Genomic DNA, 16,973 nt, shown 5'->3' with positions numbered 1-16,973 from the left:
GTCCACGCTCTGCAGTTATGTACAAAGAAAGGGGCCAGAGTCAGGGCTCAGTACCCAGTGTAAAGGGGAGACACCCAGAGGCTAGGCTTGGCAGATCGGTTTCTGATTGAACACCTCAGAGATCCGGTGGTGTTGGTTTTCGTATTTTTACTGCCTGATAAGACAGCGAAATAGAAAGCACGAAACTGAGAAATAAATCACGTTTTTGTGTTATATAGAATAGACGAATGCAGATCAGGCATCTTTTGTCAGGGGTATCAGCATATCTCTTTACTCAGACAAAAACGGAAATAATGAAATGTTCTAGCTATTTCTTCCACACAGACGTAGTGAAAGTGACCACTGACGGGAGACCGGAAAACAACAGAGTGATATGCAGTGAGTGATAGCAAATAGGTAAAGGATGTGAGAGGACTGATTAACAGGGTGAGCCGCTTACTTATTGCTGATAAAAGGGAAAGGTGACCAATGATGTAGGGAACAGCAACGGGGGATAAGATACTAGAAATGAGGTGTACAGTGATGGGAGAAATGGGCATTGACGTTAGACTGGAGACTGGCATGAGGTAGTCTGTGACGGAAAGACTGGATGGTGATGGGAGAGGTACCAAAGGGAGTGAAGATGAGAGAGGTGGGCATTAACATCAGGTGAATAATGAAAAAACTTTTTTAAAAGGAGATATTATGGGGTGGCATTTATTGCAAGCTTTGCATAGTACGGTAGTTACTGCCCACTAATCTATGGCCAGTCCTTAAGAGTGGGACACTGCACGGAAGTCTCAGCTGTAACTCAGTCACTGACAGGTGATGTGTGCATAAGATCACAAGGGGTCGAAACAGGAGAGTGGTTTGGGAGTTGCATTGAAAGGAGAAAGGGAGGGCAATGAGAACAGAGAAACACAAACATGCAAAGCGTGGAAGGGTGAAGTGAACAGTACCTTATATCTAGTACCCATGTGCGTTCATATACACGTATACTTGATTTAGTAAGATGTCTGCCTTCACCCTCCCACGCCTATCTACCTATATTGTACCCACTCAGTCTGAAGAGGCCAGACTCAAAATGAATTTGCAAATTTGGTGCAGCATAATAAAGTTTGAAGTACACTTCGAACTGTTTGTAAAGGACATATATGGTCGCAAACTCAGGGATGCTCGATTTTTTAATTATGACGCAATGTGTTTCTTTCGCAGCTGTTTATCAAAGCCACGTGGTATACAAAAAAATAAAATAAATAAACGCACATCTTGGTCCTGTAATCCTCGGGCTAGAATTCAAGTGTACACTGGTACAGAAGATAGATAGATAGATAGATAGATAGATAGATAGAGAGTGAGGGCGATAGATAGAGAGTGAGGGCGATAGATAGATAGATAGAGAGTGAGGGCGATAGATAGATAGATAGAGAGTGAGGGCGATAGATAGATAGAGAGTGAGGGCGATAGATAGATAGATAGAGAGTGAGGGCGATAGATAGATAGATAGAGAGAGAGTGAGGGCGATAGATAGATAGATAGAGAGAGAGTGAGGGCGATAGATAGAGAGAGAGTGATAGATAGATAGATAGATAGAGAGTGAGGGCGATAGATAGATAGATAGGATAGATGACTCACTGGGGGCCAGCCTCTGTGATACACAGAAGGCAACATTTTGCAAAATCACGTTTTGTTTGTACACCTTCCAGGCAGGATCACAAACAAAAGACCCACCTTCCCTCTGAATGGATAACTGTTCCCAAAAACCTGACAAAATCAAAATTAAAACCAGATTTGATTTTCCCCAGCATACTATAAACTGCTCCTGTTTCCCCAAGGTTAAATGCCCGCATGCATTGTTCTAGGAAGTTCCAGGATACCTGGTCGAAGGCTTTCTCGGCGTCTAGTGTAATAGTCACCCCAGGTTAGTCTACTTTGGCGGCGCGTTCTAGTAGGTGGCATAAGAGTCTGGTGGTGTTGTGTGACATGCGGGTCTTTAGAAACCCTACCTGTGAGTTCTTCTTAGTCTTGGGAGTACAGTGTTTAGTCTGGAGGCCAGGATTTTAGCGTAAATTTTGCAGTCTACATTGATTAGTGATATGGGTCTATAGTTTCTGGGTAGTTGTCCGTCTTTTCCTTCCTTCGGGATAACAATTATGTTCGCCTCTGACATGGATTGGGAAAACTACTCCCTCCTCCACGCAGCGGTTGAACAATTTTTTCATGGTTGGTTGCAATTGTGTTAGGAATATTTTGTAGAACGTGGCCGTGTATCCGTCTGGGCCGGTGCTTTGTTTTCTTTTAGGGACTTGACCGCCATCTCTATCTCTGCCGTGCTCATTTCCTTACCTAGTACCTGTGCTTCTTGATTCGTTACCTTTGGGAGGTCTAGTCTGTCTAGATAACTTGCACACCCTTTCTTATCTAAGGCCTGATCTTTTTTGTAGAGTTCTTGATAGAACTCTTAAAAGGTTCTTAGGATTTCTTTATGCCTTTTCTGTGTGTTGTTATCTGAGTGGGTGATTGACAAGATGATAAATGGACTTTGCTTGTGCTTTAGGTAGGAGGCTAGGAGCTTTCCCGCCTTATTCGCCTCGCATAGGTTGATAGCCTTGTATTGTATTTATATTTGTAAAGCGCGCTGTAACCCAAGTGCATCCTGGAGCTGCAGTAAAGAGCTTCTGCCGATCTGCTTACAAGCTAGCTAATTAATATTTGTTCACCCACAACCTAGCCCTCTTGCTCAGGATTCTGTTGTATTCATATTTTTTCTTAGTGAGTTCTGTTAGGGTGCAAGTGTTCTTTGATTTGGTTCGACTCCAGGCTTTTAATGTCATGTTCAAGTTGGGTCAGGTGCTGGTTAGCATTTCTGTTCATTTTGGCTTTGATATCTATTATCGTGCCTCTGACTGTGGCCTTAAGTGCGTCCATTTTTGTTCTTGGGGTCAGTGCCCTATGTGTCATTGTGTAGCAGATACTCTGTTATGGCCTCTTCAATTTTGGTTTTGATGCCTTGGTCTGCCAGGACGTCGCTATTGAACCTCCATCAATGGGGAAGGTCTTCGTTATGGCACCCGCTTAGCTGTAGGCTGATGCATGAGTGGTCTGAGAGTAATCTAGGTGCAATGTCAGTGTGCTCTATTTAGGGAGTGTGTGTGCCTGTGATTAATATGTAGTCTATTCTAATGTACGAGTTGTGTGGGTTGGAGTAGAAGGTGTAGTCCCTAGTGTTGTAGTCGCCATGGGTCTTTGAGGTTGAATCTGGTGCAGATGTTCTTTAGTACGGTGTGTGCATTTGGGGGGGGTGGGAATGGCACTGATTGTCGGTCTAGTGTGTGGTCCAGTGCTATGTTGAAGTCCCCTGCCACCACTGTGAGGTCGTTGTGGGGAATAAGTTCCAGTTTCTTAGAGACTCCCTCCCAGAAATCGGTGTTGTCTGTGTTGGGGCAGGAGATATTCGCTACATGGATATTCTCCTCTCCCCTTTTCAGGCACGTAATGAGTAATCTCCCCGTTTCGTCGTGATCATGATCTTCTATTGTTAGTTTGGAGTACTTATTCATCAGGGTGATCACCCCCCCATTTCTTACCTATTGCCGGAGCGCAGGCTACCTGTTCTGTCCATCTGGCTTTGACTCGTTTGGCGTCCTCGAGAGAGAGCTTGGTTTCCTGCAACAGGAACACATCCCCCTTGGTCTTAGCTAGGTGGGATAGTATTTTTTTCCTCTTGACTGGGTGGTTGAGGTCTTTTACATTGAGGGAGACTATCTTCAGGTTACTTGTCAGGGAGTTAGTAATGTTTTGTGTCATTGGTTGTAGTGTGTGATCGCCATTTGGCCCTCCCCCTTTGTCCTCCATGCGTTCTGTCTGAGCCCTCCCTTCCTAGTTGGTTGGCCTACCTGAAGTGGTGGATGGTACCTGTGCTCCCTCACTTTGGGTCTGTTGCCCCCCCCCCCCCCAGCTCCTGACGACCTTTTGCTTCTTGTATGTAGGTGTATAGATAGAAGGATAGATAGGAGGATGTAGATAGTGTAGAAGACAGTGGATAGCTTCCAAGAAAACAAATAAGGCAGACAATCCCCCCCCACTTCCCACCCACCCCTGTTACAAAACCTTGTATGCTGAGCGTGTGACGGCAAGATATCCATTCCGTCTCCCTGGGAGTCGTAATTTAGTATGCTAGTGTTAGTATATGTTCGTATTAATTGGCATTTGCGTATAAGCATCCCCCCTAATCTCTTCTTCCAGCGTAGGACTCTACATACATCACCCATCTATATAGACAAAAGGATATACGGCTATAAATCGTTCATGTTTCTCCCTGCGCCGTGGTGCTCCGCTTGGTCGTGTACAGGCTCTTCCAGCAGCACCTTGAGGTAGGTATGGATCAAGACTTGAGTCCAAATCAGTTGATCTGAGGTAGGTACCAAGGTTGCTGAGTGTACATCTTGTTTCTTGGTCTTACTCTTGTTTGATCCTGTACCCGCCCTGAGTAAGCCAAACCATGTGTTCTATTAGTCGTCTAGGAAACTGTTCATGTCAATGACACGAACATCTACGCTAAACTTGAATATGATCCTACTATGGAAATAAGCAATCAATTGGAAATCATTCTGAAGAGAGCAATCAACTCATCAAGGATGGATGAAAACACAAAACAATTCCTGACCACACAGTTTCCTAGATGACAAACTATATATGCTACCGAAAGTACATAAGAGCTTGACAGATACCCCTTGCAGAACAATAGTTTCGGGCTGCGGATCTATATTTGAGAACCCTGGACTATTCATTGATGCACACTTGCAATCCTTTGCGAGAAATGTGGCATAAATACATTGAAGACACCCACGACTTTCTTCAGAGTATCCAATCATTAACAGAAGAAGAGAGTGGCGATTGGCTACTTTGCACCATCGATGTGGTCTCATTATACACTTCAATACCAAATGCTCTAGGCATTGAGGCTGTTGAAAGGGCATTGCTCAGACAAACCAATCAAGATGAGCAAAGCTGTTTTGTGATAGAACTCCTCGAGTTCTGCTTACAGAACAGCTATTTTAAATTGGAATAAGGAATTCTTCCTACAACTTAATGGCACTTCGATGGGCTTTCCAGGAGCCCCAGTTTATGCCAATACCTTCATGGCGAAATTTGAGGCGGATTTTATTCTAAACACATGGAAAGAAGGATTGGTATTTTTCAGACGTTCTATTGATGACATTTTCTTAATTTGGAAGAATAGTGAAGAAATGCTAAAAGAGAACATTAGAATTTTGAATTCTATAGACGCAAGGATCCAGTTCACAAGTACCATCAAGAAAAGTGGAATTGCCTTTTTAGACACATGGATTGAAGTAGAATCACATTCGATTAAAACGAGAGTATACAAAAAGGAAACAGATCGAAATAATGCCCTCCAATTTAAGTTTTCACCCACCATCACTCATTAAAAATCTTCCATACTCTCAATGCTTGAGGATTCAACGTATCACCATAAATGCTGGTACCAGCATAGAATCCATGGAAATCCTAAAAAGAAACTACATGGAAAGAGGATACCCTGAGACACTACTGGAGGTACATTTAGAGAGAGCACGAAATCGCAGCAGAACAGACCTTTTACTGAAACGTCCTAAGAAAACTAGCAACAGGGCTGTGTTCGTGTCTAAATTTGCAACGGTCTCATCCAACATCAAGCAAATTATTCACAAACGCTGGGAACTACTTAAAGAGGAACTGGAGTTTAATGGTTTATTCAGTCAGAAACCGCTGTTGCCTTTACAAGAGCACGCAATTTGAAAGATTCGATCCAGTAAAAAGACAAACTTGGTGGTGGCCAAACCAGGCATGACTAGATGTGGAAATTGCATTTATTGCAACAATGCGATTTTGGGAGACATCTTATTGCATCCTAGAACAGGAGAAAAGATAAAGATCAAACAAGCTTTTGATTGCAACTCCACACGTATAGTCTATTCCATCAAATGCCCATGTGGCTTACTAGATATTGGTAAGACTGACAGAAAAACGAAGACCCGATTGTCTGAACATAAAAGCAGGATTAGGAACAAAAATACAACTTCAAGCCTTGCTTTACACTGGGAGGAAGCCAGACACACCATTGCGCAGGTGAAGTTTCAAATCATCGAGCATATACCTGCTCAGGAAGGAACAGATAATTCCAAATTGCTCTTACAAAGGGAAATCTATTGGATGAAAAAATTGAATACCATGACGTTAGCAGGGTTGAATGACAAATTGGACAGGTCATGCTTATGAAGGTTACACTACATTTACATGCATACCAGAGAAATACCACTTGCTAGGCGGACATAACATCACCCCAATCAGATCATCACTATTCCCACTAATGGGCAGCCTTGTATCATTGTAATTGCTAACACTTTATGAAAGGCGAGTGCAATAATTATGTATGGACGCAAATCTGGATGTAAATCAATGGATTTAATTTAACTGTGATTGATGAGTAACTCGTTTGATATGTCCTGCATTGGGCATGCCAGAAGTCCGGCAAATCGGTGTTCGACTTTAACTATACAATATGAGGAGTGCTAAACATGACGTGCACATTGTTTACTACACATTGGCGCTCAGTGTATGCAGAGTGCTCATTTTTGCACCATCACCTTTTGACGTTGTTTTTACACTGCTGTAACTCATAGAATAGAGATTGATTTCATGCACTTAACACAGCCTATTCCAATATGGCGCTGACGTGTTCTCGCATGATTACGCAATGGATTATTAGTAACGCTTGGGGTGAGATTCCCGCTAAACTTGTTTGGCGTGACAGCGTAGCAGTAAATAGAGGAATACGAGCAGAAGGTGGATATTGATTCCGGGTAAGAGCAGCTCTATCATGACCCTTCGTAGGTGTAGTTGCATTTTGTAGAACGCGATGCTCTTATATATTCGTTTTTTATAGAGAGCCTAAGATTACCGAGTGAAACTCAAGGGTTATCGTGAAGTCAGCACAGGTTGCCGGTAAGAATTCTGCGATCACCTTCACTTACTAAACCACCGGTGATTCTAATATCTTGCACTAATCCATGCACTTTTGTTTCGTCATAGCCCTCGAGTGTATGCTGTGTCCTGACATTGACCTTTGGAACCTCGTACAAGGTCTACCATTAAGGTATTGTTTTTATTTGTTTGTTGATAAATACTCACCAACCATTTGTGAGTACGCAGTATTGAGGTACCTTTATTCTTCTAGTAGTATTTAAAGCTCTTCCATCCAGGAAAGAGACCGCACATTACATTCAGTAAGCAGGCTGTTCAGCATTGTGTTGGTGTTTGTGGTGGAGCATGCAATGAGTTTGGGGTTGTCGTTTCAATTCACGTAGGGTGACACTACTTGAACTCCACATAGACATGATTCGGTTATCTCGCACATTGAAACACCGGGCTCTTGGCATGCGTTCAATGACAGATACGGTCATAATTAAGTAATATTCTCTGTTTCTATTGACAAATCATTGTATTGAGTTATAGGAGGTCCTCTCCTTTGTGCATCATAAAAGGACTTGCGTTTACATGTTTTTACAGATTCGCCCCTGACGAAGGGACAGGCGTCCCGAAATACATTGTGCTGTGTTTATTTTGTATTTGTGTATCATTTAGTACTATTTGTTTTCAACAACGTAATTTATACGGCATTTTACAATTTTGCATAAGTTCATTGTAAAAATACATATGAGAATCATGCAATGATTAAATTGTATGAGCTTAATAAAAGAAAAAACTTATTTGATTCATTGTGATGAATGTTGTTTAACAATGTATTTATTGATGGTATTTAACCCCCCTACTGTGCTCATGCGAGTCCAGGCTGCCTTCTTGACCCAGGGATGTGTGACATGCTGCGTTTTCACTTTTATCTACAACAAGACACGCAGCCTGCAAAGGCAGTCTTGATGTGCTTGGTGAGAGGTCCCTTAGGATGCCACAATTCGTGTTGCAGCCCTTAGGGGCCCCATTTAGTACCTCAGGCCCTAAGTACCATTTACTAGGGACTTACAGAGGGTGCTAAAGGTTTTGCCAATTTGGGGAACAAATGTACAGTTTTGGGAACAAGTTCTGGTATTGGGGGCCCTGGTTAGCAGGAACACAGTGCACTTTCAGTCGAAATCACATAATTTCCCAGGCAAGTGGGGCGGGGGAGGGGGGTTGCGAGATGTGGAAAAGGGGCACTTTCCTACAATATGCTGTTCACAATAAGTCAGACCCACTGGCTTTGCTGCAACTCTAATAAATAGATTAATCATTTTTCCTTGATGAATGGCTAGTCACCAAAAACTCAGTCTAAACGTCTATTACACGCACTCGTTTTAAGAGGAAGCAGACAATTTCAGACCAATCAAAATTTGCCCCCAAGAACAGCAGCATTTGGGAAGAACCAAAGCCCTCCTCTCAACAGAGTTCTTAAACCTCATCTTCTGTTCTTTACATAAGGTCTAGCAAGAGTAGAGCCAGCGACCAATAGCTTACAAAGAGTTACGTGATGTCAGCAGTGGAAGGACATAAGGAACATGGCAAAGAAGGAATGCTGCCCAAGCGGAACAAGCAAAGAAAGGAGAAAGGCTAACGAAGAAACAAGGAAGTAAGAACAAGAAAGACATAGTAATCAAGACCAGGGGGTTGACCCAAAGCCCACTATGTGTATATATTTAAATGCATTGGGGACTTAGGGGTCTTCACCAACTAAAAGTTAAAGCTGTAGGCAAAACCTAAAAAACATTGTTGGTATTAGAGAGGAGCAGCCAATGTCTCCAAACTGAACAGAGCACAGTGAAACAGGGGTCCAAGCTGAGCCGAAGCCATTCACACTGTCATACCAGCGCACCAGCACATTTTCTCCCCAAAAATACCACAACAATCCAACCACCTCAAGAAGTCTCACCATGTGGGCTCCACGGGGTGATTGGCAGTGCTCATTCTGGTCATAAATGCTGCAGCACGCAGATGATTGTGAGAGCGGAGGACAACTAATCACAACCAAACTTAACACCTCTCTACATCTCAAACTTAGCTGTCCAGCACTCTGAACACCTTAACCTCTCATTCGAGCCACCTTGATCAAGTAAGCACCACCATACAAACACTCAAACATGATACTTTCCAATAAACAACTCCAAACAAACATCACAGGTCTCACTCCAGTTCATTCCCACTGTGTATGATGGTCTGACTGTGGACAAGAGCCCGTACATAGTCCACCCATATTCTAATTTGCATCTACTCATTCATACAACTTGTCTTGGGCACATGTTCAAACCTAACTCCTGCACACATAGCATAACTTCACATCTGTGAAAACGCATGTCCTACTGCGCCACCAACAATCCATACTCCATATTAACTTTATTAGGATGTGATGCTATCAAGTACAACAAGGAATGGGCCAGTAAGGACTTCTGGTAAACAACATCAAACAACAAGGGATATTTTCTCCTCACACAACCACACACATTCAGATACCTACCCCTCCCCCAGCAACATTCCCACTCCTGAAGCTACCACCAAATCTCCAGGTCAAGGACAGAAACTAGCTGCCTCCAACACCTAGCCAAAAAATGAACCCAAGGAAGAATGTTTATAGTGACTCAGGAACGTCACGAACATTACATTAGTTGAAACGTATGAAAAGGAGAGCAGCAGGTGTAGGTTAGACTTAACTTGCTAAATTAACCAAGAGAAATTTTTTGCAATCAATGGGATTCTATAGCAGTCCTTGCAAACTGATCTTTTAAAGACTACTCGAATTGTATTCCATTTTCTTGATACATAACCAACTATGGTCCACCTACTGCATTTGGTGTTTCTGTGCAAAGTTACAAAGATCGGTGGTGACTAGGATTCGACTCCTGTACGGGTCTCCACAAAGGTTTAGATATCACTAAATCCTAAGAGCACAGGAATGTTAAAAAAAAATAAAAATAAAAAAAATACCATAAAATACACCTCATGGTCTATGGTAAAACTCAGCTTATCAATGCAATTAACTAGACAACTACAGAAGTATTGCAGAGTTTTTCAAAACAACTAAATATTGTACTATGGTCTGAAACAGACAAGAGACAAAATACTCACTAAAAACAAAAGACCCGGGAGTTCAATGGAGCTTGCCCGAAAACTGAAACTACAACAATGAGACGATGCAAACTTCGAGTGATCTGAACTACAATTGATTAAAGACTCCTGCTGAAGCCTCGCATACAAAATTTGATTCACCATATTCTATGTGAAAAGTATATACTTCCTGAGAAAAATAGAAAAAGGAAAACCTGTTTCGAGCATTGGGAAATAAAAGAAATAGCGGCATTATCTCCATATAGGACCCGAGAGGACAAGACAGAATAAAATAGTCGGATAAAGACAGGAAAGAAAACCTAAAAAGTTGGCATTTATGCATCGTTTCCTATATGAGAGGTACTTAGTTCGCACAACTTGTCTGAGTGGTCATGTCAGTAACGAATTTCTTTACATTATAATGCCCCAGCAGTAAATTGGCTTTAACTAATCCAGATAAGTAACATGGGCCAGGACGTTTCATAAGAGAAAGAGGTCAAAGAAAAGACATGCAAGGGTGCCAAGTCACTAGTCTAGCTCTGAGGAAACTGAACTCTGAATAGGTAGATCTAAATAAACCGGTCAAGTGAATACACTAATCAACAATGAGGAGTAAACTTATTGCAGGACTCCATATATGAAAACTTTTTTTTTTTTTAAATCACTAACAGTACCCAAATACACATTCAATCTCACTTCTCAAGTAGGGAAATGAGCTCAACCAGGTGAAGTCAAGTGTGTTAAGAGGCAAGTTTAAGATGTGAAGACTGAGGATAACTCTGCGCCTGCCAAGGCATACTAATCACTCACTGATTTTACATTTGCTGCGCACAAAGCCTAAACCATGGGTACTCGCAAACATCTGCCAAAGGGACCAAAAAGTTTGGTCTGTGATATGACCGTGGGCCGCGTTGAAATCAGCAGAGTGAGATATGGTAGGTGTAGGGGAGGCGAAGTATGTACATCTAGCTGCTGATTTGCGCAATGTGAGACCAGAAAATATCAGCTTCCCCATCTGATCAAACTGTGTGACCCTAGGCAATTTTTACTTTTCATTTTCCTTCCTTTTACTTCGCTATCTCATACAAGACCACCTCCAAATACTATGCTTCAGGTTTTGCGCTGTACAAATCCTTCTGTGATTTAATAAACTATAATAATGTTGTTTCTGTATAATAGCATCCCAGGATGCCCAAATGATGAACATAACTGACTTGCCTCTTAGTTCACTACTGGCATTGTTGTTAGGGTGGGTGGAAGCATAAATGTTTCTATATTCAGGTTTGAAAACTTAAATTTTCAAAAATACTTCTCAATGCACTAATGTAACTTGATGTACTAGGGTGAAACAGTTCTAAAGGTTAATGAAATACACATTTTGAATTTAGTTTATCATTTTAAACGTTTGCTGCAAGATTCAATTAACATTTAAAGAAATACTTGCCCGTTATTTTTAACATATTTTAGGTTTAGTGGAGTCGAGTAAATGGCATCCCAGTGCTTCTTTGAACCAGGGGGCCGCATGCAGCCCCTGGGCTGTACTTTGAGTATCACTGGGATAAACTATTAAAACACTCAAAACTGAAACAACTGTCACTTGGCCCAATAAAACTACAGTAGCAACCAAGCGCAAGGCTGCTACCACCCCTACTATGAGCTCCAACAACAAACTCACAATACTTTTTATAAAACACTAACATTCATAACCCCCTTCCAGAGCGAGTTTCCTTGACTGCCCGCCACAGTGTGGTCTCATCAGTGCCCATGCTCCTCCAGCACTCACTACTCTTGATACTCAAGAGTCAATGACATTAATTGTCTCTCAGAGGCAGTGTCAGCAGCAGCAAGAATTATGAATGTTGCCAACAACTCTCTCAACCACAGACCATATACACAGTCACACCCTCAAAACAACTGGGGTGGCTTGGTGAGAAAAAAAAAATTGATTAAACTCAGATCTGTGATTGAGGGTGAATGTTTGATTTACATCATTCCGTCCATCATCTTTCCTTTTTGCTCACCCCCTCCCAACTGTAAAAGTTATAACACACGGTCCACAAATCACCAAGCCGGTCCTGAATTTGTCTTTATACCAAAACCTATGATGCCACCGACAGTAAATGCTGAAAAATTAATTCTGCTATTAGCTTTGTGTAAATAAAGTTATTTTAGTTGAGCGCTACAGATGCCACAGTAGCGCCAGTTGCATTTTTAATACAGATAACATAAGTCAGTATATGTTGTCAACTGCAGGTTATAGTGAACTTCTTAGAGAGAAGATGTTATGCGTCTATCAATCAATCCTTTATTCAAGATGTGGAGCTCAATCGAGGTCCACAAGAAAATAGCAGCTTTACAACGATCTGATACAAAGGTGTGTGTCTACTATTGATGGATGTCTACACATTCTGTAAACAAGAGTATGTAGCAGATGTGTACACATATTAGGAATGCCCGCCGTGTTCTAAAGCGTGTGGTTTTATATTAAGTCCGTAAGTTTTAATAAGCGAAATCCGCAGGTCTGCAAGCGCGCCCGCATCGTCTGTCAATGGGAAGGCAGTGTGTAGTTGGTGCCTTAACATTCCGCGCCTATGGGTACCTGCATCCTCTCTGTGCAGTGGATCTTTCACGGATGTATGGATCTGTAGAGTCCCCGAGACACTAAAGTATTCGACTTTGTATGTTGTGGGTAAGATAGCCAAGAAAATCCCATATATAAAATAGTGTGCTGGTGAGCGCCATCAATGTTGGTTTATTGCGGTCGTCTTTAAATAAAACTCCTTTATCAGTCTGGTCCATCCTTGGGTGCAGCATTCCAAGACCCGTGAACATGGAGCTAGTCAGTGTGCGTTTCTGCATAGGGTCAGTGGGTGCCTTTTAAAGCACAGATATGCTGGGATTGTATACCAAGTAAGGTTGTAAAGGGGGGCGTGTAAATAGTTGGGTGTGTAAATGCCGCTTCTAGCTAGCTGTATTTGTAGGTTCTTAAATAGGCTTTGCTGGAGTCCACTCGCGTCAATGGAAGTCTAGGCGTATGCGTGCTTCCTATAGAGTGCGTACGCGATGTCCCAATAGGAGAGTGTGCTAGAACGCGCTGTCAAATGGGTTCTAAGGTGGGCAACTGCTGTGTGTCTTCCGATATGCAACATTCACAGGCATGGTATGACCTATACCTATGGGTCTCTGCAGTGCGCACTTGTATGTGCCTGCGCTCCTTACAGATTATGTAGGTGCAACTAGCACAGGCCTTGCGCGTCAGTCAGTATATGCCATTTATGAAGTCCTTCTCACCTCATCCTCTTCGCTGTCCCCCAGCTCCGGCACAGGCTGCTCCCCGCCCTGCGCCTCTCCCGCCGCGCCGCCCCCTGCACAGGCCCTCCGTAGGCGGCGCAGGCTCCCCGACAGGTCCAAAAGCCGCTGAAGGGTTGGGTCAGGCGCTGCACCACCAGCCTCTGGCGCCAAGGAGCCTGTTCGTAGCAGCCGCGTGCGCCGCCAGCGCCAGCCCGGACGACCCGGGAAGCGGCCCCTCGCCGGGGCCGACGAGGGCACCGAGCCCCCTCCCGCTACAGCCGCCGCCATCTTCTGAGAACTACAACAACAATCTGCCGAAGCGCTGTACAGGCCTGAGCCAGGGCCGCGCGCGGGGACTCTGGGAAGTGTAGTGCTAGGCTGCGGTGGGCCCGCCCACTGCTGCGTGCCTACACTGGTGGAGACTACTACGCGTAGAATGCAAAGGGGCGGAGAAAACTTCCACAGAGAAGCAAACAGAGCAGCATGGGAAGTGCGGTTCAGCAATTAAGACAGGCTGGCCAGTCCCTTGAGCATAGATAGCCAGAGACACATGGCAGAATGGGGAATGTAGTCATGAAAAGAAACAAACCCCACTTACTATGGGGGTTGTAGTACTAATGGCCCTTTGGCCTCTGGCGCTCCAATAGGACTCTTGCTATACATACACCTCTAAACGAAGAGCAAGGCTCATGTATAGTAAATAAATGCCCCCCCTGGTAAATACAATTCTATGAGACAAGCAAATACGACCTCAAATAATCAAGTGGACTACAAGATTTTTTACCTGATGAGGGGGCGGTATGAGGTCACAGCGCTAGGAGTGATGGGGCTTGTAGTGCGAATATGACCAACGCCGCTGGGCAGCCATTACAATTGGAACCACAATGTAAACACACCGGCTTTCTAGCAACCTGGCAAACGCCTAATTGTTTTACTCTTCCAGAGAGCTAGAGCTTCACCATTTGCTAGCACACCTGGGATCTTGTTGGGAGCGCTCTTCCGGTTTGTGAGCTTTGACTTACTCCTCTAATTCATAGTGCTTGCTTTCTGGTCCCTTTAAGGTGTAATTTATCATAGGGTAAGCGGGCCAAATGCAGAAGAATAATAGAACATGGGCCGGCATAGCTGCTAGTGCACGTGCAAGAGGCGGGAAACAGTAGGGCACCTTACCTCAGATGCGGCTCTGTGTAGATCCTTGTGATGAGCAGCTGTTCCGTCAGTCAGAGGCTCCCTTCTGCAGCCCCCTTATGTGTGAGAGCGAGGAGCGACCGCTCTGCGCACCGCCGGCTTTGCTCCTCCTTCCCCCCCTGCACCTAGAAGTACAGATGCCGGGACGCTGGCCTGCACTGTAAACCTTGTGATTGACGACACAGCTTTCCAGTTTAGCTCGCCAATTCTAAGGGCGCTCAGACTGAGGCAGCGCAGAAAAGAGCAAGGAAAGTAAAATAAAACAAATCACTGTACCTGCAATACAGCAGAATAAGGTACACGCCAGAGCACCCCTGCTCTTCAATCGAGAGAATCCTTGAAGTTTGAACTTCGTAGTAGAAAACATGCAATTTAAGTGTCACTAAGCAAACGCAGGTGTTTCTGATTTGGCTCCAAGGGGGAAAAAAGTTTCAAATCAGCCATTTCAATCCTGCTTTTTTTTGTACTGAAGGTGTTTCATGGGATCCCTCCTCTACCCACGCCGCCCCCCCCCTCTTATTTATTGTAACGATGACTGTAGGAGGAGACTACCGGATTTACCCCAGCATCAACCAATAATCTGCAAAACCAAACGATCTAGTCTGTAAATAGGGTTGTCATTTTTCTTATAAAAATACTGATCATTTATTTAGATTGGTAGGTGATAATATGGGTAATATTGTCAGGATTATTTTGTAACGTTGCAATCATCCCATTGTAATCGTCATGAAACAATTTGGACAATTAGCAAATACTTTTGACTTGTTTTCTTCATGTGTTTGCTGTTTTAGGTTTATGTTTCAGAAGGGAAAAATTCCAGATTTCACTGCTTGTCCCAATATTTGTACCAGCCTGGACTTAAAAATACAGACAAAACCTATACTCAGCCTTCCATCACACCATCCGCCAACACTAGCCTCTTCTTTTTACCAGTACCATACAATCCTTACACGCCACTCCACCATGCACATTACGTATTCCAGTGATCAATTCTAAAACAAACACTCATAACTCTTATCCATTCCCCTCTTACACACTACATACTGTTCTCCAAAACACATTACCGCCTGTGTACTATTCAAATACCACTCACCAGCAATACTACACATACAAATCTTTCACAAAAAAACGACATCAATATCTCCTCTCACTACTCCACCAAAACACACAAATCTCAATATATTATATTCCTTACACATTTATTCCCTCCTATGTAATCATGTATCTATATGTTTATTATTTTAGTCCTATTATACAGGGAATAAAAACTCTTGGAAAGCTTTACTCTGTCCTACTATCACCCTACACCTCGATCAATTTATCCTCTTTCTTCACTCTCTCTCATCTCAAACCCATTTCACTACTATTATCTCCAAAATAACCCTTCCTAGACTCCACCTCCCTCTACGCCTCCTGGCTCACCACAAACATTAGTTTACTACTATGATCTCCCCAAAAATCCTACTAAATTCTCCCTCATGATATCTCTTCTTTGACTCATCCCAGACCAAATTTTTCTACTCTGATTCTCTTTCTCCCTAATCATTTTCTTCAGGCTCTTCCCTCCTCCATCTCTCCTTTACTCATCCCAGACCTCAACTCACTACTATGATCTCCCAGTTAACACTTTTAGTTTTCTTCCCTTTTCTATCCCTCCATTACTCTATTCAATTCAACTAACAGACTCACATGTGTCCCGCTCAAATTAACTCGTACCTCTCTATACTAATACTATACTCCTATTTCCCTATACTAATCCACCACTAATCCTTTTGGGTTCCGGAGTAGCATGCTACTTGCCGAAAAGCGATTCAACGTCTTGTCAGGGGTAGTAAGCGCTATATAAATTCAATTGCTAGGCTGATAGAAAAAATAGCCAGCTGGCAGTACTGTCTGTAAAAGGCTGAGCTATTTAGCTTTGTCAAGGCTTGTTTGACATGACATTAGCTAATGTCCCATTGTAATACATTTAGACAGGCCACCCTAGAATTAGTTTTCTCTTTAAATCCAGTTACCAGATGTCCACAAATGTGTACTCATGAATTGTGGCCCAACAGTCATGGAAAAGGCTGTCAACAGTCAACTTTCCTCCTTCATAGAAGAAAACAACATTTTCGACACCTCTGAATCAGGCTTCAGAAAGAATCACAGCACCAAAACTGCCCTTCTCGCCGTGATAGACTACATCCTCTCCCTCTTCAACAGACGAAAGACTGTGGCCCTCATCCTCCTTGACCTCTCCGCTGCTTTCGACACAGTCTCACACCGCACCCTAGCCTACAGACACCACAATGCGGGAAACCAGAACAAGGCTTTCGACTGGATCTGCTCATTCCTCTCTGGCAGAACGCAGCTGGTCAGACTCCATCCTTTACTCTCGGAACCCACTCCAACCTCCTGAGGAGTCTCGCAAGGATCCTCCA

The 16,973-nt window shown here is 43.3% G+C and overlaps 1 protein-coding gene across 2 annotated transcripts in view; it reads right to left on the bottom strand.

Moving 5' to 3' along the window:
• Nucleotides 1-14,658, bottom strand: part of KMT2B (lysine methyltransferase 2B) — a 694,916-nt gene extending 680,258 nt beyond the window's left edge. The window contains exon 1 of one of the 2 annotated variants that reach the window (XM_085615911.1): nt 14,533-14,658. Coding sequence is in view for 1 of the 2 variants with exons in the window: in XM_085615910.1 (XP_085472036.1) it covers nt 13,363-13,650 (288 nt within the window). In the remaining variant the exon portion in view is untranslated. Of the gene's footprint in view, nt 1-13,362; nt 13,706-14,532 lie in introns of those variants that run through there. The other variant, XM_085615910.1, reaches the window with a different exon arrangement.
• Between the last annotated feature and the right edge of the window lie 2,315 nt (nt 14,659-16,973).

This window comes from Triturus cristatus, chromosome 7 (assembly GCF_964204655.1).
Source record: "Triturus cristatus chromosome 7, aTriCri1.1, whole genome shotgun sequence".
Lineage (NCBI taxonomy): Eukaryota > Metazoa > Chordata > Amphibia > Caudata > Salamandridae > Triturus > Triturus cristatus.
The sequence above is the reverse complement of the archived record's forward strand: the minus strand, read 5'-3'. Positions and strand labels throughout refer to the sequence as shown.